At 43.8% G+C, this 22,380-nt stretch overlaps 4 protein-coding genes across 5 annotated transcripts; 2 read left to right on the forward strand and 2 right to left on the reverse strand.

Moving 5' to 3' along the window:
• The first annotated feature begins 904 nt into the window (after positions 1–904).
• On the forward strand, positions 905–10,265 carry SRSF9 (serine and arginine rich splicing factor 9). The gene is made up of 4 exons (XM_026717105.2): positions 905–1,376; positions 6,473–6,642; positions 8,095–8,267; positions 9,302–10,265. Exons 1-4 carry the CDS (start codon positions 1,117–1,119, stop codon positions 9,443–9,445), a joined length of 747 nt encoding a protein of 248 aa, XP_026572890.1. The 5' UTR covers positions 905–1,116; the 3' UTR covers positions 9,446–10,265.
• A 982-nt stretch (positions 10,266–11,247) lies between these two features.
• GATC (glutamyl-tRNA amidotransferase subunit C) lies at positions 11,248–14,316 on the reverse strand. Of its 2 annotated transcripts, none has more exons than XM_026717108.2 (4): positions 14,201–14,316; positions 13,603–13,769; positions 12,736–12,839; positions 11,248–12,231 (listed from the first exon to the last, which is right to left on the reverse strand). In XM_026717108.2, exons 1-4 carry the CDS (start codon positions 14,300–14,302, stop codon positions 12,170–12,172), a joined length of 435 nt encoding a protein of 144 aa, XP_026572893.1. In that variant the 5' UTR covers positions 14,303–14,316; the 3' UTR covers positions 11,248–12,169. The 2 variants fall into 2 exon arrangements, with proteins under 2 accessions (XP_026572893.1, XP_026572892.1); XM_026717107.2 differs by having other exon boundaries at positions 13,603–13,772.
• On the forward strand, positions 14,317–17,160 carry TRIAP1 (TP53 regulated inhibitor of apoptosis 1). The gene is made up of 2 exons (XM_026717110.2): positions 14,317–14,538; positions 15,586–17,160. Exons 1-2 carry the CDS (start codon positions 14,386–14,388, stop codon positions 15,667–15,669), a joined length of 237 nt encoding a protein of 78 aa, XP_026572895.1. The 5' UTR covers positions 14,317–14,385; the 3' UTR covers positions 15,670–17,160.
• A 1,775-nt stretch (positions 17,161–18,935) lies between these two features.
• COX6A1 (cytochrome c oxidase subunit 6A1) lies at positions 18,936–22,331 on the reverse strand. The gene is made up of 3 exons (XM_026717109.2): positions 22,064–22,331; positions 20,088–20,227; positions 18,936–19,200 (listed from the first exon to the last, which is right to left on the reverse strand). Exons 1-3 carry the CDS (start codon positions 22,161–22,163, stop codon positions 19,120–19,122), a joined length of 321 nt encoding a protein of 106 aa, XP_026572894.1. The 5' UTR covers positions 22,164–22,331; the 3' UTR covers positions 18,936–19,119.
• Positions 22,332–22,380: the final 49 nt, after the last annotated feature.

Consider the following 22,380-nt stretch of genomic DNA (forward strand, 5'->3'; position numbering starts at 1 on the left):
CACACCTCTGGTTATGTTAAACATTAATCATCTACCCTTCATTTACAGAGTGTGCAGGAGGATGAAATACGTACTGCCAATTTGTGATTCAAGAACTGCCAAACAGTTTACTTTTAATACTCTGCATCGTGTAGAGTATCAATCGCACCTTAAGTTTGGTGGGCTGGTGAACCAGCCAATCCACTTACAACACATATTTGGCCACAGGAGTTAATAATTGTGCCACAATTATTGCCATTAAACTTATAGATTGTAACACTCCTTCTGCTAATAGATAAAATGTATAAAATGTAGAGGGGAATAAGTCAATCTAAACTACTTTACAAGGTCGCTCCCCAAACCCAGCTTCCGGTCATCTCAGGCCGAGTCTCCCAAAGGAAAGAGGAAAACAGATTGGACAGCCACTTGTCTGAGATGGTAGAGGTTCTGTTCTCCTGCTTGAGCAGGGGGCTGGACTAGAAGACCTCCAAGGTCCCTTCCAGTTCTAATCTGTTCTGTTCTATCAGGGGTCTCCAACCTTGGGAACTTTTAAGACTTGTGGACTTCAACTCCCAGTATTCCTCAGCCAGCAAAGCCGGTGGAGTTGGAGCAAAGCTGGCTGAGGAATTCTGGGAGTTGAAGTCCACAAGTCTTAAAAGTTCCCAAGGTTGGAGACCCTGCTCTATTCTCTTAGTCTCAAATCCCCCGCACAGCCGGGAAGAAGCAGAACTTAAACGCGGAGCTGGCGGAGCGGATCGAAGGTCTCCCGGTTCAATGCCGGAACGCCCCAGATCGAGACTCGCACCGCTTCCAGCCCGTTGGGTCGCGGGCAGCTCAAAGCCGGGGCCCCCCTTTCCTTTCTAAAGCGGGCCGGAAATCCCGTCCCGCGCGCCGATTTCCCCCCCTCCCCCGGCGTTTTCGGGCGAGGTGGGCGCGAGCTCCTCCGAGCATGCGCCCTCCGAGCCCCTGTGTGCTAGGCCGGGCCAGCTTCCGGCCCCTCCCTCCTCCCCTTTAAGGCGCTCGCGGCGCGTTGCTCTATTCTGCCCTCCGTCAGGCGGATCCTGAGGGAAAGGCCGTGCGGCGAAGCTGCAGCGGTCGCCGAGCGCGGGAGGAAGGCAAAGCGGGCGGGCGGGCGAGATGTCCGGGGGCTGGGGCCGGGACATGATGGATTACGGGGACGGGCCCGGGATGTCCGGCGGCGGCGGCGGCGGCGGCGGCGGCCGCGGGGGCAGCAGCGCCGGGGGCGACGGCCGCATCTACGTGGGCAACCTGCCTCCCGACGTGCGCGAGAAGGACCTGGAGGAGCTCTTCTACAAGTACGGCCGCATCCGCGACATCGAGCTGAAGAGCAGGCGCGGCCTGGTGCCCTTCGCCTTCGTGCGCTTCGAGGACCCGCGGTGCGTGAGGAGACGGGAGGGGAGGGGAGGGGGCTCGCCTTTCCCGCCGGCGCCGCGGCCCGGCCGCAGTTGCTCGGCGCGCGGCTCCTCGCCCGCCTCGCCCGGGCTGCCCTGAAGGGGGTCTCTTGAGGGAGGGGAGGCCCCGTTGGGCCTGGGATGCCTGCGCCGCCCGCCCTCCTCAATTGGGGGGCGGGGGGAGGTCGAGCGGGGCTGCAGCGGCCAGGACAGGCTCGGAGCCCACCCGGCTCCTCTCGGCCCCGGGCGAAGAAGCCTCGCCTAATCCGTGGCTTCCAGCCCCGAAACTGAGGGCGAGGGTGGTTTTTTTGGTTTTTGGCGGGGGGTTTGCCGGGGTCGCGTTCAAAGAACTTGGCAGAGAAGGATCGCGCGCGCCGAGAGGCGCCTTTTAAATCCGCTGCTCTCCACCGGGCAGCGGGCCTGGAAGCAGCTCTGAAAATACATGTAAGCTCTTTCCCCAACGGCAGCAAGGCAGACTGGTCCCTTGTCAAATAAAGACTGGTGTGTGTGTACGTGTGTGTGTGTGTGCACGTAGGTACACACACACACATATACATATATATGCATGCATACATGCACACATACAAATACATACATGTATGTATGTATGTCTTTTCCCAGCCCAGGATCCTTCAGGTGACTGGCAGGAATTCCACAAATAGCAGAAGTCAGAGTTCCTCCTGTTCATGTGGCCTGTGTGAGAAAATGTGACCTGGTTCCAAAAATAGTGTGTGCATCTTTTCTTTGGTCCCTATGGCAGTGCTGCAAATGGCTATGGCGGGGATTTGCTTTGGGATGGTTTCTCAATATCTACGTTTTTAATTGGGTAGGTTGGGTTTTGTGTACAGTGCTTTATATCTTACCTGTCATTCAATATCAGTGTTAGTTGTGCCTCATTCAAAACCCAAGAAAGAAATCCTTCGACTCCATTAAAATAGAGCAAAGTATTTTTACTGAGTTTGAAGTGATAGCAACAAAAGAAAAGCAAGATCTGAGGCAAATAGGCGCGTAAATTACATATTGAAAGTTTTCCGAAGTTCCCTCCCCAGGAGTCCAGACTGGTCATCCAATCTGAGTGTGTATCATGTCATGTGGGGTTTCTCACTCATCTGGTATGCCAAGACAGTTAACCTTGGCTTAGTAGAGATAAGTCTATGCAGTTGCACGGTAAGCAGGAAAACATCCCCTCCTTTTTAGTTCACACAGAAAACATCTTCACTCCCAGCAGCTTTCCCCTCCCAAATACCAAATTACCACACCCCATTTCTATGGCAGCTGACAAGAAGCAAGCAGCAAAAGATGTCAAGAAAACTTTGTGGAGGCTGACTATCAGTTTGGCAGGGTGGCTATGGAAAATAATAACTATATTCAATCTATCTTCAGCAGTCAATAGAAATAGGGTGAGATGTGAATGGGCATTTGTACTGTACAATGCAGCAAGAATATTCAAAGCAATTTGGGAACTCTTGAAAAGTTGTGGTGGTAGATAATCTTCCAGGCTAACACTGATTTGCCATTGACTTTTTGGAGTTTTGTGGCGGTCTCTTTTTCAAGTTCTGAACAGATTTGCCTCCACTGATTCTGTTTACTTTCTCTGGGTGTTCAGCTGTGACTCTTCTACAGTAATAACAATAATAATGCTGACTGGATGTACTGGTGCTTCTTTGTTTTACAGGAGCATCTTGGCACCAGTAAGCAGCTTATGGGTTCAGTCTAGTAAGTTTTGTGCCATAAGCATGAAGTCTTCTGTCTTCTGTGCCCCTTAACAAAGAGACTTCTTTGGCCCAGATTTATAATGCAAGCATAGTGATTTTTTTTAAAAAAAGTTAATTCTGTTGAAATATACTGCTCATATGAAATGCAACCTTGGAAATCTTAAAAGTCTTGTGTATATTTACAGCTGTGCTGTTTTTCCACCTATCTTCACATTTTGACTCAGGCAAGAGAAGCATTGAATCCCTACAGTCTGTTCATTATAAGAGCAGATGTTTTTCCTTACATCCACTTTGTCTTGACATGCCCTCCTCAGAGACGCTGAAGTTTCCATTACTGAATGAATTTAACCTCCATCATGCTTTCCTCAAACCTTAAATGGCCCCTCTCTTTTTTGCAAGATTTGCTCAAACAATTAAGTTTGAATAGACTAATAGGAACACCACTGACCCCTTCCAACACATTCAAAATGGGAAAAGTATGTTGCATTTCCTGTGTGCCTGTCTTCTACATCTTCTCTGAAAAGGATAATTTTCTTTGTACAGCACACTTCATTCTTGTTAATAGCTATATTCTACTTAAAAACTAGCTGTACAAAAAATAGTACTTAGCAATATAATTTGTTGGTGCTGTGTAGGTGCAGAAAAGAGCTTAACTCTTGGCATCCGGTAGTTTTGAAATGAAAGAGCTGCCACTCTTTCACCACTATGATTTTCCTCTCAAGAAATATAAAAACAGGCATGAGTACTAGATATGTTTGTTGTCTTCGCAGGTGAGATAAAAATCTTATAACAAAACAGTTACCTTATGAAAGTCACTTCTTTCTATTCCCTTTTACCTTGCAATGATAGGTATGTTAAAATGGTGTTTCCTTTTTAGGCTATAAGTTAAATACAAATATGTCATTTTCTTGGTCATGGTCAATCAGAAAAATAAATCTCTTATGGCCCATTTGTGGCTAATGGTGTACAGATAGAGGTCTGGATATAATTTTCATTATTGTTTGAGTGGCTGTAGATCTGGAACATTCTAATCACTTACAGAGTGCTTGATAGCAAAATAGGATAATATAAGTTGGATTCCACCCAATGAAAAAGTAATTGAAGTACTGTGGCCAAGTTTTAATTAATTTTTTTCTTTTAAATCTATGATACAGTAGCTAGGGTAGATAGAGATCCAGTTTAACTGGCTTACAGGTAGTCCTCAACTTACGATCACAGTTGAGCCCAACATTTCTGTTGCTAAATGAGACAGTTACCCCATTTTTTAATGTTTCTTGCCATACTTGTTAACTGAATCCCCACAATTGTTAAGTTAGTGACATCATTGTTAAGTGTATGTGGCTTCCTCATTGACTTTGCTTGTCAAAGGATTGCAAAAGGGATCACGTGACCCCAGACACTGCAACTGCCATAAATACATGCCAGTTGCCAAGCATTCAAATTTTGATCATGTGACTGAAGGGATGCTGCAATGGTTGTGTGAGAACCATTCATAAGTCACTTTTTTCACTGCCGTTGTAACTTCGAATGGTTGTAAAATGAGGGCTACCTGTATTGGTAGTTTTTGCTGTGTAGGTGTACAGAAACTTCGGCATGGATTCACCAGTACATATTTTATAGTTTAAATATTGTTACTCAACAGAAAAACAACCACATGCGCACCCAGGAGAGAGAAGCCCCTATTCTGGCCTCCCGAAAAGGCGTTAAAATGGGACTCTGGGGCCTCTGGTGGGGAGGGCAAAGCAGCACACAAACGAGGGGCTGTTAGCGTCCTCCCTTTGCCTTTTAAACTAATTTCTAACAAATGTTAATCAACCTTGCCACTTTTTAAATTCTAAACTTTCTAAGTTTTTAAGCTTTATATACCGTTTTTATATTTTAGTATTTTATTGTACACCACCCAAAGTCCCTCTCTTCTCGAGGGAGATGGGCAGTTCAAAACAGCAAAAAAAACAAAAGATTCTCTGCCGATGAAGATCTTGTATTCTCTGAGTGAAGAAATAGAAGGAATGGACTGAACCAGATAAAAAGGCTCCCTTATCTATAACATGGCAAAACCAAGAATAGAGAATAACTAAACACCATTGTAACCCTGAAGTTGGACTAAAGATCTCAAGAAAAAATTGTTGTATCAGCCTCTCAATAAAAACAAGTTTTCAATGATTTATAGAACAAGAACTGATACTCCAGCCTGTTTGATTTTGGACATCCAGAACAACCTAAATTTTGGGCTCCGAAGCCTCTGTTCTTAGTATCAAGAAGTCTGTTCTGACTCTTCAGTGAAAGTTTAGGATTTAGACATTTGAAACTGACTGACCTAATCCTATGAAAAAGAGAGACTACTATTCCAGATAGATCTCATAGAATAAAGTAGAATTGTTAAATTTGGGGGTTGAGTATTGTGAACTATTAAAGCAAACTGAAATTTACACTGGCTTTTTTCCCACCTCTGTTGTAATTTTGATCTTTGTTTAGTTTATGATTAATTATAAGTATTTTATTCTTTTTTATTCATAACTGTATTTAGGTCAATTTATAGAATATATAGTCACTGTCTCCCATTTTTTAAAACTTAAATGACGGCTTCTGTGGTTATCTCTGGTGAATGTCATTTTCTTTTCTACCCCCATCCAGGCATAAATTTTAATATATTTTTTCTGTGGAGGCAGTATTTATTGAACTGACTCTCTTGGTCATAAATTTGATGGTGATTGTTTCCATGCACTTTTGAAAATATTTATTTATTAAACAAATTTATACAGTCACCCACTCACACACAGCATATTGAAGATGATTTGTAGAGAAACTATTGTAATTCCTGAAACAGTTATATCTTAAATATTACATTTTGCTGAAAAACTATCTTCTTGAATCCATGAGACAATTGCATGGCAATATATATTCTGATATTCATAAAACTAACAGTAGCTTCTGTGATTATGTAGTGGTGCTTCTTCTAAAGTTCCAAATTTCTCAATTCTCTTTTGAAAAATAATCTGCATTGAGGATGAATAATATATACAATTCCTCTTTTATGCTGTGATTTTTGTTGAAAAATAGAAGCAGTTCTGTTGTTTATCAACTTCACATGTTTGGGTTATTTCTAAAATCCTGATAACTCGGAACTTCATACTTTTGTGATATTTCTAAACTCCAAACTTTGATCTTAAGACCATTTCATATTCAATCAGATGAATTTGGGCATGCGCTAAGGTCTGCCAGTTTAGAAATCAGCAGCTTCTAGCTTTTTTAGGCTTTTCAGTATTTTGCACTTTGAGTCTTAAGCTGCAACGTTTTCAAAATCTTTCATGTTCTTCTCAGATTGTTTGGATAGTGTAAACATGGCTGTATGTTGTCTGTTCACAGAGATGCAGAAGATGCAGTTTACAGAAGGAATGGTTATGATTATGGCCAGTGTCGTCTGCGTGTTGAGTTTCCCAAACCTTCCAGAGGTCGGGGTGGAGGCTTTGGTGGGGGGCCTCGAGGGAGGAATGGCCCTCCTTCACGACGATCTGAATTTCGAGTCCTTGTTTCAGGTATGTCCCTTTCTAACCCTCCTATTGACTGGAATCCCCCTGATGCAATCTCCAGTTGTATTGGAGAGAAGATTATCTTATTATTACCACATTATATGGTTTCTTTCTTAATACGGAACTTGTCCCTATGGAGGAGCTTTTTAGCACAGCAAAAGGACACTCTACTTGGATTCAATCCATGGAGGAAGTCTTGCTTATGGATTCATCATGGTGAATGAATGGTGAGCAAAAACATCTCCAGCTGAAGGCAAGAGTGAACTCTTGGATGCAAAATGGGGTCACTATATGGGCGGGCAAAGGGAAGGAAGAAAAATTAGGGATCAAGCTTTACAGTGTTCCTGGCAGAAGGAACAGGCTTTAGATGGTGCTATGCAACCAAAACATGTCTGTTAAAACCTGAGAAACAGCTGCACAATATTTGTGTCCTTTATGAAAGAAAATTAACCCGAAATTAGATCCCCTCTGTTCAGAGCTTTGTGGATTCCTCAAAACAACCTTGATATACCTGGAATAGGTGCCTGTGTCTAGTGAGTTGGGAGACAATTGAAAAAGTTCTAATCTCATTGGAAAGCAATGGAAGTATTTTGGAAGTTTTGCCATGGTGATCAAGTCTCTGAAGAAAATTGAGCACGCTGTGGCCAAACATATGGAATGGCCCACTTAACCCATAAAAATATTCCTAAAAGCTAAAATAAAATGCCAAGAAGTCTGCATGTTACTGTGGCATCGTGGCTAGAAATAGGAGACTTCTCGGTGAGGAAATCGCTGAATGGCAATCACTTCAATTTTGCAGCAGGACCTGGAGATGAAAAGTCACAACCCCAGGTGTACATCTCCCACACAGAAGCCTGGGAGGGCAGGGAGGATACCTGGACTGGCTATTGGCTTGAAGGGAGAACTTACCTTACTAGAGTGTGTTGTGAAGCGTTCTTGAAAACTGCCAGGAAGCAGCAGCAGCATACTAATTTCTTCAGAATATGCTGTGGAACAGGGGACTCACTTCCCTTTCTTTTTCTTTATAGCGTATTTGTGGATAGCTACCACAGGTATCCTTGCTTCTCTGCCAAGGATAAGCTATTGGAATCTAAGGAGTCAAACACTCTTAGAATGGGACCCTCATTCTTGGATGGGAATCTAATTTTGAGTACATGGAGTACAATCTGTCCAGAGTTAGGGGTGATATTAAATTTACATTGGACAAATAGGAGGATTCCTCTGACTACCCAGTACCTTTGAATCCTAGCCTTACCTAGGGGACTGTCTTGCTGACACGGAGGGCTCACCCTTTGGAATGGAACTTATTGCTGTTCTGTGGACCCTAATTGTAGCACTGACTCTCTGGAATGAACAGGAACTCTATGGAAATGGTGGACCACAGCCATGCCTGGCGTAGCCTCAGCAACTGGTGACATCTCTTTACACAATCTCTTGTTTTGTGTTCTCACTGCTCAGGGCTTCCTCCATCAGGCAGCTGGCAGGACCTGAAGGATCATATGCGTGAAGCTGGTGATGTATGTTATGCAGATGTTCAGAAAGATGGAATGGGGGTGGTTGAGTTTCTTCGCAAAGAAGATATGGAATATGCACTGCGTAAACTGGATGACACCAAATTCCGATCTCATGAGGTGGGTTCCTGCCTGTGGGTGAAGAGCATGTGTGTGTGCAAGTCATGGAGGAACATACATTAACCTGTCCTTTTGTGGTGCTTTCTCAAGAAGCTCCTGGGCACAGTCTAATAGTAGTCTTCAAAGCAGTAGTTTAAGCTTGGTAAGATTAAGGGTTGCCAAGGCTATGTGAAACCTACCCCATGATGGTATGGTTAAAAACACTGAAGCAGAAACTAAGTTTGTGCTTTATTCCTGGAAAATGAGCGTTTGGATTACTTGCTTTTAACATCTGAGCAAGTCAAGTTGATTTCATTTGTCCTTTTCCCATTGACAGCCAGTGGGTGAACAAAGATGACTACCAGCTGATTGTTTCAATAAGCTTAGCTTTCCTTCTATTGGCAAGCTGAAATGATATTTCCCAGAGGAACAGCTGTGTAGCTTTGTGGCTTACTTAATAGTAATCTTCCCCACCTGTGCTTGGATCTTCCTACTTAAGATGGTTTGATACCTCTCCTATAAACCAGGTTATTGTTCTTGGGGCATTGCTACTTCACTTGCAACCACCTTCTTCTAGTGGCTGGCTAGATCTTCAACCACCCAGTCAATCACAGATGGAGGCTGCTTGTTACGGAATTTTCTTCAAGAATCTGAACTGCAGAAACAGAATTAAGTTAAGATGGACTGGGTGAGAATTCACCAAGACCTTTCCTAACTGTGCTGAAGGACTTCACTAGCCTGCATCTCTCCCTCTGGTAGCTTAACTTTGGAATCCGACATCATCGCCCTTCTTAGTTGCAGGGGGACAAAACGTGTCTGTGTTGGCCTACCCAGCCTAGCTGTTCCGTAACAAGCCCTTTTTCGGGAGACCTGATGGGCCACCTCTGGATTAGCCTATGGCAGCAATAGGATTTGGCTGCCCGTATGTGAAAACTCTTCGGTCCTGAGCCACTCTTGCATTGGTTTCTCGCCTTCATTTTTGGCATTCATTTATTCATAACACTGACCACAGGATGTCATGCCAATGTTTGGGTTTTCTCTGTTCTGAATTCCAGGGTGAAACAGCCTATATCAGAGTTTGTCCTGAAAGAAGCATCAGCTACAGCTACTCACGCTCCCGTTCTGGTTCAAGGAGTCGCGATTCTCCCTACCAAAGCAGGGGATCCCCGCGCTACTCTTCACCCTTTAGGCCATTCTGAATGCACCCAATAGGGACTTGTAACGATGTGAACTGAGCATGTCATTTCTGCTCAGAGTTTACATTCCAAAATGGATGGATATAGTCTTTCGTAGGAACCTTTGGGGTTGTTTTTTTTTCCTATCTATTCAAGAAAACCTTTTTTTTATGACAACTGTTTTTACTAGGGAAGTGTTGGTAATGAAGTACTATGAATCATTGCCACTTAAAAATGCATTTTATTTGGAAAACGTAAAGTTGTTCTTGCTTTCCTTCTCAGTGAGGGAAAAGGAGCTTGAAAGTCATACATGTTAATATTTGCTGGATGGGCTTTAAAGCAGCGACTGTTGGTGGCGTTTCAAAATATATTCCAGTGTTTCTGTAACTCATAAGTGAATGGCTGTCTTTTTGTGCAGTCAGGGTAGAAGGTGAAGATAAAACAGATGACCCTGGTTTTTAAGTTGCTTTTTATTACTGGGTTAAAGCAGCATTTAAAAAGATTTTGCTCTCTGCGGCTGTCCTACTAGAAACAGTGAAGGGATGCTTAAGCTGTTCTACTATAACACCAGTGCAATTTTACTGGCTGTTTTGATATATAATTTCACAAACAGTATCCAGGACAGATTTTATTAAGCTTGGAAAAGTTGAGAGAGCAGGTTTAATACAATTTCATTACTTAAGGGAGGGGCTAAAAATTTGGGGAACTTACTGGGGAGGGAGTGTTCTGTGCATTTCACTAACTGCAAAATGTGTCCAATTCAAGCATTTCTTGGAAGTTTTATGGAAGTCCCATAATTAATTTGATCCATAAAATAAAATGTATTTCAGTGGTTTTGTGCTTAGTTAACTTGTAAAATGAGGTGTTTTATTTAAGTTCCGTGTCTGTAATGTCCACATATTAAGAGCTTATAAAGTTTCATTTCAGCCAGCTTGCAAGTTTAGAGAAAGTGCTGTCTAGGCTTTGAGAATCATATTTTGAGACTTTGCTCAAGTGAGTTGCTGCAAAGTCTCAGGTCTTCTATTGAATTAATACCTTACTGCATCATATTAATAGCTGCAGTCAAATGAAGCGTTAGTGGAAGAAAAAACTAATGCCATTTTGGTATAAAATGGGTCAAGCTGCTTGTGTTGTATATGAAATACAATTTATGTACAATGATAAAATAATTATGTAGCAACATTTGGCTAGAAAAACACGAAGCAGCGTATGTCCATTGCAAAATCCAGTGTAGCATATTTGTCAGAAAGTCTCTGTGCTTTGCTTGCTAAATAGTGGCTGGAGTTCAAAATGTGCTGAGTAAAAAAAAAAAAGGCTTGTTTGTGGCTTAGTGATTAGATACCCTGAATGTGGTTAATCTGCACTTATTTTGTATCCTGCAGAATAGCATTAGATGGATCTTATTGAGGAGGGTGAGATTTAAGACTTAAAGTGGTTTAAGACACTAATTTCCTTCTTTTAAAATAAAACTCTCCTCAGTTGGATTCTTCTCTGCAAGGCTTAAATGCCTCCCCTTGCTCTCCATTAAGCACAAAAAAATTAGCTGGCCATTTTTGGACTTTTAGATGCCTGACTAACCATAAACTGCTGTTACTGGGCACAAAAAAATTTGTATTTCTTAGGCACGCATAGAGAAGTTAGCCTAAACATTATCCTTCATCCAAAAAAGGGCTGCATTTCTGAGGCAACTCATTCCCACCTGGAAGACTGTCTCTAAAGATGATGAACATTGTTCCTTGGTTAATTAAATCTAAATGCCACAGCATATCTTAATACACAATACTACACATCATCTTTTGCAATAATTAAAAAGAAATTTCAAAGTATAAAAGCAATTGTGCTACATTTTATTCAGTTTTCCTGGAAAATATTTTGTTTCATGACCGAATAACAAGGAAACAGTGATTTGAACGCATAAAGTGAATGTTTGAATTCCATTTTGAAGAATGTTCTTCCCTCAGCAGTAATACATGGTCCCTCTTTTGTGCTAGGATTTTTTTTCAAAAACAGAAGCATGTGTGTCATTTATTAATGTCCCTTTTTCTGATATTTCTAAAGTCCTGAATACTCCATTTTAAGGATCTGAATAAGATTTAATCAGTAGATCTCAGCATGGGCTAATGTCTGCCAATTTATGGACCAGTAGCTCACTTAAGGCTGTATTTCAACAGTTTTATATTTAAGCTTTAAACCACAACAGTTCTGGATATTTTCCATGTTTCTGCTAGACTGACTGAGCAGTGCTAACCATGGTTATATGTTATTTGCTCACACCAATTCAGTTTATGGAGGAATTGTACTTGTGGCTAGTGTTGCCTCTCTACTCAGGTTCCCAAACTTTTACAGGGTTGGGCCTATGAACTTCCCCATTTCACGACTTTTGATCATAGTCTCTTCACAATTATGTGTTTCTTTGGGGAGATTTGGTGATTGAGGTTGGGTGATTAAAATATTTAATACTATAAAATGTACCAGTAAACTAGTACAACATTTTAATATGACCAGAATTCTTGTATGGGGTTTAAAAGAAGTTCTAGACATGTTTGCACACCATGTTTGTGTTAAACTTAGTGTCCGTGATACTCTTTCCTAATCCATACAGCTCTGTCTTTTTCTCAGCTAAGCAACACCAGTCATTTCAGTTCCAGTTCCTCCCCATTCCCAATTATATGAGGTACTTGATATAAAAATCCTAATGACAATAGACAATGTGTCTCAAAGCAATTGGTGATGGCATCAAATCTTCTATTAAGAATCTTCCTTGTGAAGAAAAGTATTCCTCTCTTCTACCTTTGGCAGAGGAATGTTACCTAGTGGAAACAAAAATGGGCAGGAATAAAATACTTTCGATCGTTTTGGCAATTTCTATTAGAAATACAATTTGACTGTTATTATTCAATATATCATTCAACTACCAGTGCTATAAAGCTAAATCAGATGTATATTATTGATGAAGAGGACTTGCTTTCAAATAAACAAGCTTCAATTGTGCTCCTAGTTGTAAAAATGAATGTCAGTGCAACACCTTACAAATTTTAAATGGAAAATGTCAACTGTCAAGGATGTTCATGGCACAGTTATACTCTGTAGAATAACTGAAATTAAGCACATGTAATATTCAATAATTTAGGCAGGTTCCAAAATCCAGAATCATATTCCTTAGCAGAGTTAACAATAGACCCACCATTACAGCATCCTATATAATGAAATTAGATAATAAATTCTCAATAACTTCTCTTGCATTCACATTATGAAAAAAGTGCTTAAAATTCCACAACATGAATTTCCCTGCGTGCCCCCTGCAAAATATTAACCTGGTGGAGCTATGAAATATCCTTCAACAGTCTTTGCAGCCTTCTTCAGTAGTTCCTCTGCACAGTTCCCCTCCGAGATGCTATCTTCCCTGAGGTAGAGATGCCTAAGGAACACAAATCATTCATCAACAGCCTGCTAGGAAGCTTGGAAATACAGCAGCTTTCTACCATGTTTTCCCCCTTAAAGGCCAGGTGATATATTACACGGCTTGCCAAGGCTGGAAAGAGCAAGTAGGTGCAAGTGGTCCCACTTTTCATCTGAATTGGGAATGATTCAGCAGTACAGTACCAACACTTGCCAGCCTTCTGTCTGCAGAAACTGTCTGCTGCGTCTGAAGGGGGTGATGAATACCCTTCCTCAGAATTAAATGGCTTCCTGAGAATACCAGTGACTGTCAGCTGGTACTCCATTCAAAATCCAAGAAAGAAATACTTAGACTCTTTTAATTAGAGAAAAGATATCTTTTACTGGAAATGAAGTGGTAGCAACAAAAGAATTCTGAATCTTAGAAAATGGGCACGTAAATCACATATGCAAAGTAATGGCAACGTTCGCACCCCCAATAGTTCAATTGGCTCATCCAATTAAAAGTTGTGTTGACCTTGTCATAGTTTGATAAAGGGTTGCAGCTGCACATAGGAAAGAAACCTAAGCAAGAATGTACGAACCCCCCCCTTATACAATTCTAGTTTGTAACACCTCCAGCTCACTTCCCATAATCATTCCCCCCTCCTCCCCTCGTTACTTATGACAGCCGAAGGAAGCAAAGCAAAAGGAGAAAAATCTTCAAGGCTGACATTCTGTCCTGGACCTGAAAAGTCAGAAAGCAAACTTTGGAAACTATCGAGGGGGCTCCTGATAGCTACCTGTCTTCCAGCACCGATTCCATGGGCTCAATTCCATCAGTGTTCACTGCTTGAAGTTGTTCGGCGAATTCAACCGCGCTCTCCAAACGGCGGACGCCCTCCCAGTTACGGAAATCAACGAGCGCCAGTCGCTCCAGATGATCCAACAACTCCAAAGTAATTTTGGCCTGCTAAAACAATTTTGCTTTCTATATACCGGCAAACCATACTGTGTGGAAACTTAGAATATACTCCTAGAAATGGGACGGGAATTCAGCTGGACAAAGGAGATGGCAGGGGTCTCCAACCTTGGCTGCTTTAAGACTTGTGGACTTCAACTCCCAGAATTCCTCAGCCACCAACGCTATTTCAGGAATTCTGGGAGTTGAAGTCTACAAGTCTTAACGTTGCCAAGGTTGGAGACCCCCTGGTCAATGGGGCTTCATTTCGCCTGGAAAACCACCGAGGAAAACGGAGAATCCCCCCAGCTCTGCCAGGCTAAATCCCGCAGCAGAAAGCAGAGTCCCCAACGCAGCAGAGCCTGGCCTAATTGTGCCCCCCTGCCCGGCCACCTTGGCAGCGGGGCAGGGGCACTGGCACACAAGTCTTACCTACTCACCCGGCCGGATCCGGCGTCCTCCGCCGAAGAGGCGCCCCTGCAGCCGAGCGCAGAGCGCAAGGGGCGCCAGCAGCCCCGCCGGGCCCACCTGCAGCCGAACATGTCAAACGCGCCTCTTCTACTTCCGGGCGTCGAGGCGGAAGTGACGCCACGACCTGCCTTCCGGGGCGCTGCGTCAGTCCGCCATGAACAGCGTCGGCGAGGCCTGCACGGAGCTGAAGCGCGACTACGACCAGTGCTTCAACCGCTGGTTCGCCGAGAAGTTCCTGAAGGGGGAGGCCGGCGACGGGGGGGACCCCTGCGTCCAGCTCTTCAAGCGCTACCAGCTCTGCGTCCAGGTGACGGGCGGGCCTGGGAACAGGCGGGGGCGGCGTGTGGGTGTCTGTGTGTGCTCTGCTCTTTCCCCCCTCCCCGGGGAAGGAGAAGGCAGAGCGCCGTGTTAATACTGAGCCCGGCGCTTCTCATCCCTGGTCGCGTGAAAGTGGGAGGACTTCAACTCCCAGAATTCCCCAGCCAGCGAGCGAGCGACCAAGCTTGAGAAAGGCCCCCGAAGGCCCCGCGGCCTCTTTCAGCTGGGCGGGAGGGGCGTCTCCAGCGAACGCCTCCCTTTGGGTGTTTGCGGGCATCGTGCCGGAAGCGAGTTTGGGCCCCGAACTTGCCTCCCAGCAGCGGGGCGGGCAGGGGGCAACCCGACAACCAGAGGCTGCCTGGTTTGGGGATGCTGCATGACGGCCTTCCCTCTAACTCAGGGGTCTCCAACCTTGGCCACTTTAGACTTGTGTACTTCAATTCCCAGCAAAGCTGACTGAGGAATTCTGGGAGTTGAAGTCCACAAGTCTTAAAGTGGCCAAGGTTGGAGACCCCTGCCCAACTCACAACTGAGACTCTGAATTTTCTCAGCTGGAGGTTTCTGGGTTGTGTTGAACAACCTGCTAGGCTGAAATGTTGTTTGGGGAACTGGTGGCCCAACCTGTCATGCAAATAGCAAGAGCCCTTGGACTTATATACTGCTACACAGTACTTTACAGCCCTCTGCAGGAGTCAGTCTCTTGCCCCCAGCAATCTGGGTCCTCGTTTTATAGACCTCGGAAAGCTGAGTCAACCTTGAGCCTGATGAGGTTCGAACTGCCAAATTGCAGTCAGTCAGCAGAAGTAGCCCCGCTGCCCTCTAGCCACTGCACCACCCAATCCAGCATTGGGAATGCCAAATGCCTCGTGAAAAAGGGAGAACTAGGGAGTTTTGCTTGTAAATCTGAAAACAAATGATGACTGTTTTCTACAGTTTGGACATTTATCTTGAGGCTGTTCTGGACTTTTAGTGCTTGCAATATGTTCCTTGAACCTTCTCGGCCTCTTAGACTATCCGTCATTTGTTTCCCTTTTAGAAAGCTATTAAAGAGAAGGACATACCCATCGAAGGCTTGGAGTTCATGGGCTCCAGCAAAGAAAAGTCTGAGAACTCTTCATAAATCTGATGACATCTGCATCCCTCCCCCTGCCCAAGACCACGAAACAGGCAAACTAAAATGAACTGGCTGCCAAACACGGAACTCACCCAAATACCACTAATGTGGGTGGGGAGATACAGGGTGCTGCTTCCTTGCAATGTTGGTCACATCAATCTAGTGGCTGCTGCTTCGTTTCCACTGTTGCTGGGAAAGGCTTTATCATGATTGCCTATGTACAGTCATGTGAAAAAGTAAATGCCCCTATTGAAGTTTTTGACTTGTTCGACATAGAGATATTTGAACTTCCACAATATTGACAAAGAGGACACAATATAACACATATCATGCGCTGTTTAAATTTTGTGGACCATTGTAAATTTAAATAAAAATAATAGAATTTTTTTGCATGGAGAAAAAGTAAGTACATCCCTATTTATCACTACCTCAAATGGTGAAAAGTTGAGTTTTCGATGAATAGACCCATTGTCAGAATCTTGGAGGAACCTGTCTTTTTAAATCCTCAGGCTTTTAGTTTGGTTTATAGCCTTTGTTGCTGAAATATGTGTTATCACCATGCTTAGCTTGAAAGAATGCTCTGGGGCTTTCCAAAAGATTATAGAAGCCATGAAAAGGATCACCAAACAACAAATCATTCCAATGATTATCTACAAATGGAGATTTCAAACAACAGCCAATTTGGCCAGGCATTTGGTAGTCAGTGAACAGAATAAAATGACTCATTGTCCAGCCCATTAGGTTCATCTCAAGTGCAGATGCAAGAGCGTGAAATAAATCCCTAAGAACCTCAGAATTTTGTCACATGACCAACAGGTAAACTCTCTTTACTATTGATATTGAACTGTATGGTTCCACCACTAGAATGAAGCTGTACAAATCTTCATGGGAAGTAAGCCAGGAAACCTTTGCCCTCCAGAAGGACCATCAAGACAAGACTGGTTACCTCATGAACCCCTAGACGTCGTGGCCCATGACTCGAACAACTCTTGAGTCTATAAAGAAGCTGCTCCCAACTAAACCAGCAGAATGTCAGCCTCAGGAGACACCAACCCAGGAATCCCCTGAGGCTGATCAAAAGCATCAGACTAACTGGAGCAGTCAAATCATGAGGTGTGCCCCTCCATCAAACACCTGGCAAGTTTTATTTTCAAAGACCCTCTGCTGACCCTTAGGTAAATTGCTTATCACCAAGCAACTCTGTGTGTGTGTGTATGTTTGTAACCTGAAATGGGACGCTGTGCTCTGGACAGACAAGGCAAAGGTAGTGTTACATATTTAGCTTTAGTACCAGAAGACAAAGCAAAAACAGTTTGGTGTGGTGGGGAAAGTGCTGTCCTAGAAAGCAGGAGGCAAATTCTCGTGTCCCTGAGGGACAATCCCTGTTGCACGCTTTCAGCCCAACCCAGCTCAGGGATGTGTGAGGAAAATAGGCAGACCACCACGAGTTGTTTATGAAAATAATAAAACTGGGATGGAAAAAATATTAATAACAAAGGATAGCATCTATTTACTCATTTTTATTACTGCCTGTCTCAGGTCAAAGCCTGGATCTGAATCCCACTGAGATGCTGAGGAGGATTTGAGCTTGGCTCTGCGTGCACGAAACCCTCCCAGTACCACCAGCTGAAAAATATCTGCATGGAGGAGTGGAAAGAAATCCCCCCTCCAATCAGAGACGGTAGACAGTCATGAGGAAAGCCTGCTGGAGGGAGTTGGCAGAAGGGGGTCAGTGATAGGCCTTGGAGTGGGGAGATTTCGTTTTTCCCACAAGGAAACGGCATATCTATGTTGAATAAATGATTGCAAAGTCCATTTATCCTGGGCTATTTTGTTCAATCAAATCACCCATATACTGTTTGAAGATAAAATATTGGTACGTCTGCATAATTTAAACTACGTGGGGTCTTTTTACTTTTTCACATGACTATGAAATACAGGGAAAGGCTCTTTGGAGACACATAGAAGATATGGAAACGTTCTTTGCAGGAGAAAGTGCCTTAACAAATGTGACTGAGCAGTTAAGAGTGTGTTCTGGTATATGCAATAATGGAAATTAAATTAGGAAACATACAAAATTAGAAATGGCTTGTAACTTAGCTTTAACCTGGGGGTTATGCTTTGACAGAAGCATATGAAGTTATGCTTTACAGAATTACAGAAGTTATGTCTGACAAGACCCGTTCAAGACCTCAACTTCAGAGAATCAATCCCTCTCCACCAGCCTGGAGTGTGTGTGTGTGTGTGGGTGCACACATGCACATTCAAGGGGCTGCCTGCCTGCTCTACTCACAAACCAGCAATGAATGCTGCTCTACTGTATAAAGAACTCTGCCCTGCTGCACTTTGCTTACAGATAATATATCCCACCAACAAGATTTCTAGAATGTAATCACATGTCACTGCTATTTATCAGATTGTGAATTGCAATCACACGTCACTATCAGCTTTTTAAAGCAGTATTACATCACAGATTTGAAAGGGACTTCAGGTGTCCTGATGTTCATTTCCTGCTTGGTGTAAGATTTGCAAAACAATAAAGGGAAACTTTAAAAAGCAACCTATTAAGACTGGCTGACCATTGAGAAATTCCTCCTGGTATCTAAAACAAATGTACTTACTTAGAATCTAGTTTCAACCTACTGATTCTGGTTCTGACCTCAGGGATATCGACCTTCATGCCTGCTCCCTCCTTTATATGACAATGGTTTACAAATCTGAAAGCTATGGTATTTTCCTTCAGTTTTGTCTTTTTAGGGTAAAGACACCTAGATCTTTCTACTGTTCCAAAGGCTTGGCAGCTCTCCTCTGAACTCTCTCCAGTTTTCAATGTCTGTTTTGGATTACAGTGCCTAAGCTGGGAAGAATATTCTAAGGGCCTCGCCAAGGCAAATAGAAAAGCAGAGAGCTGACTTCTGCGATGTGGATTCTGTGTTCCTATTAATACATCCCAAAACAGCACTTGCCCCTTAGTTAGCCCCCCTACACAAGATGAATAATTCTGCTTTCACTAAAATGATACGTTATTCATTTTCTTGTCAGTTTCTATACAGGAAACTTACTTCTTCAGAATATAATTTGTTCTAATTCCAAGCAATCTTGACCAGTAGCCATTTTTCTTATATCACATATATTAACAATTTGAGCACAGCTGCTTTCCTGCAAACACAGTGCTAGTTAATTTTTCATCTACAAAGCTCAACAATAACACACACACCCCTTCAAGATAGCAGGATAAAAGGTATTGATACAAAGTTAAAAAAAACCAAAGATTTGGCTAGAATACATTTTATTTTAGGAGACTTCTACAGGAAGAACATCAACTGTGAGAAGTCAGAATAAATCAACACAGGAAATGCAGATTCTGGTCCCAGCCTTGATTCTGGTCCCAGCCTCAATTCTGGTCCAGCTACCTTTAATGGTCCATGTTGTGGCTGTGATTCACTTGCCTAATGGTCACTCTTCATAGCCAGTTGGAAGCGCATTGACATGTGGATTATGGAAAAGAGAATGATTCCCATCACCCCAAGGGAAGGGCTGCAAAGAGAAGAGAGATGGTAGTTTTAGTTTCCTAAATTATATAAATTCTTTATTATATGTTTTTGACCAGTGACTCGGTTGGCTGTGGAGGAAACTGGGGAAGGGCACAGTCCGGCTGGGCAGAGCAGGGGAGAGGTAGAGCAAGAGAGAAGGAATTTGGAGGAAGACCCAGGCCCACCCCTTCTTCATCCTAGGGCATGCAGGGAGGAACGGAGAAGGGAGCGATGTGGGTTGGTGGCTTACGGGGAGGAAAGGGCCCTGATTCCCTTCATTAGCTGCAGCTGGGAACACTGTTTAAAAAGGAAAGCTAGGCACAGCAACTTGTTGGATGCAAATTGTGAATTATCTTTTACTGTTGAGGCTTATCTGGGTTCCTGGCATCTTCCCAACTGTGTGTGTTTTGTTGGCCTTTGAAGTCTGCAATTCCTTCTCCTGCCCTGTCAAGTTACTGCAGCGTGGTTTGTGTGGATTTTTATTTAGTTTAATATGTACTTTTTTTTCGGACTGAATTTTCTTCACTTAAAGACTGTTCTTGGGAGTGTTTTTTTCTCCAGCAGATGGTAACTGGACATTGGGGGCGAAGTTGGAGGTATTAAAGGGACTTTTCTTACTTATATGACTGTGTTGCTTTTGTGCCACACCCTGGGCCATCACAAAAGATCTTAAAATGGAACAAAACCCACTTAAATGTCTCACTTATCAACGGTAGTTTTGGGCTCAATTGTGATCATAAGTTGAGAACTACCTGTATTTGATCAGAAACAATCGGTGTCTAGGCCATGCTTTTGGGATCTGACCCAACCCATCTAAACCTCAATTTTTGCAACTCTCTGCAAATGCCTCCCAACAAGTCTTCATGGAACAAGTCAATGAAAATTCAGTACCTTGGTCCGGATGTAAAGATGCTTATATGGAATAAATTCTGGCCTTTCATGATGATCATCTTTCTTCAGGTAGCAATTTAGCTGGCAGATAGCAACGGAAGGAAGAGCAACCACAAAAGACAAGATTTTCCATAAACGATCTAATTGATTGAATTCAAACACAAGCAGAAAGTCAAGGAGTGTTATTTCTGTGCAATACCATAAAATACAGGACCAACAGAATTACTATCTGAGCCTTTTAATTCAATGTGCAGACAGTGCAATGAAAAATTGTTGCAGCACAGCTTATAATTGAACTGAAAATGGACCAGCAGGAGGAAAAAGTGGGAGATGCTAATTAGTTTTGGAATTACTTTTTGATTATACAGCGGCTCAATTCACAAAAGATCTAAGCTAAAATTGAGCTGCTTTGTGCTTCAGCGTTTTTTTGTGACTTGGCCAGGACCTATTTTTAGTTCCTACACAGCAATTCAACAAAAACATATCTGGACCCGAATGTCCTAAACAAGGGCTGTCAAACTCAAACTGCATCATGCACTGGCCATGCCCATGCCCACACCTGATTTAGCGAAGGGGGATAAAGTCCCAATACATCATGTGACAATGCCATGACACCCCTTTCCTAAGCTGAAGCCTCTCTGCTGCAATAACTTCCTGCTTAATGTCATGGTATTTTTCCCCCTCAACCCCAGCCCCTCCTTTCCATTACCAGTTCCAGAATATTATCAGCAAAAGTAAAAGGGCAAGGCCAACACCACAAGAAGAAATCCGGGTAAAGATTTAGGGTTAGTGTCAGTATTTTATAAAGTAGGTATACTAAAGATCTGTCTCAAGATAATTTCTGGAATCAAAGATACTTCCAAAACTGGAATCACTACATCTTTTAACTGTAATTTAGCATCTTACATAATTTAGCATCCTGTTTTATATTAGATACTTATATCATTTAGATTTCCTAGAGCCAGCCCACTCTCAAATAGTCTGCAGCGCCTGCTGTAAAACGCTTCCCATTTTAATGTTCTGGGAGAGCCCTTAAAATTGCTCTGTAAATAAATACTTAAGCAGTACTTAAGAGGTTCATTTTTTGGTGCAACGGCTACATTCATACGCCCCACTGGGCTGGTTTCCTGCATTAACCCATCTCCCACATTCAATCCACTCAACCACAGGCTTAGCAGCTCAATGGGCTCAGTTCGCACAAGAAGCTGTGAAAAGCCAAGCAAATTCAGTACATGGTCCAGTGGCTGCCCGGGGTGGCCACATTCGAGACCAGCCTGTCCAGTGTGGGAAGTTTAGTTTTAGTTTGCTTTATTGCAGGGCCCCCCAAACTTGGCAACTTTTAAGACTTGTGGACTTCAAAGCTGGCTGGAGAATTCTAGGAGTTGAAGTCGCCACAAGTCTTAAAGTTGCCAAGTTTGGGGACCTCTGCCCTAGACCATTTCAATCAGAGCAGAAATGGAAGGGACCTTGGAGGTCTTCTAGTCTAACCCACTGCTCAAGCAGGAGACCCTAGACCAGAGGTCTCCAAACTTGGCAACTTTAAGACTTGTGGATTTCAATTCCCAGAATTCATGGCTGGCTGGCTGGAGACTTCTGGGAGCTGAAGTCCACAAGTCTTAAAGTGGCCAAGTTGGGGACTCCTGCTTTATTGTCATTGCACCCCGTACAACCAAATTAAATGCCTTTTGATTGGAAAGGAAGCTTTCCGATTCAATTTTTAATTTTAATTTGACTTCATTGTAAGGAAGCACTCTACGGCTCCCGAAAGGCGAGGTCGGGCCAGCTGCCCCGCACCCCTTGCCGGTTCCTCCAGCCCCACGCAGCGTCTGCCGCCGTTCAAGGCGGGGGACACTCGGTCCTCTTAAGCTTCTCTGGGGGGCGCCAAGCCCACCGCCTTGCAGAGGCCGCGGCGGCCCCGATACGAGAAGGAGGAACGAGCACAAGGTCACCCGGTCACCAAGGCCGTCTCCACGCACCGCTCCCGTGGTGCTTCTCCGGCGCCGCCTCCGTCGTCAGAGCCCGCTTCCAGCCCGCTCCGGCCCCCAGCCGCCGCGAGGCCCCGCCGAGCATCGCCATCGCCACCGTCCTCAGGAGGGTCGCTCGCTCGGAACCGGAAATAGAATGGCGGGTGGGCGTCGGCGCGGAGGGTGACGTCACGGCCGCGCCTGCGTAAACTTTGGAAGCAGAGCCATGCGCAAAGCGGACCGCTTCCGGCTTCCCTTCGGGGCCGGCTGGGCGGGGCTTCGGCTGCCGCTCTTGAATTGCAAGAACCGCCCAATTCAGGCTCCAAGGC

This window comes from Pseudonaja textilis, chromosome 15 (assembly GCF_049901715.1).
Source record: "Pseudonaja textilis isolate UNSWEBS1 chromosome 15, rPseTex1.2, whole genome shotgun sequence".
NCBI lineage: Eukaryota > Metazoa > Chordata > Lepidosauria > Squamata > Elapidae > Pseudonaja > Pseudonaja textilis.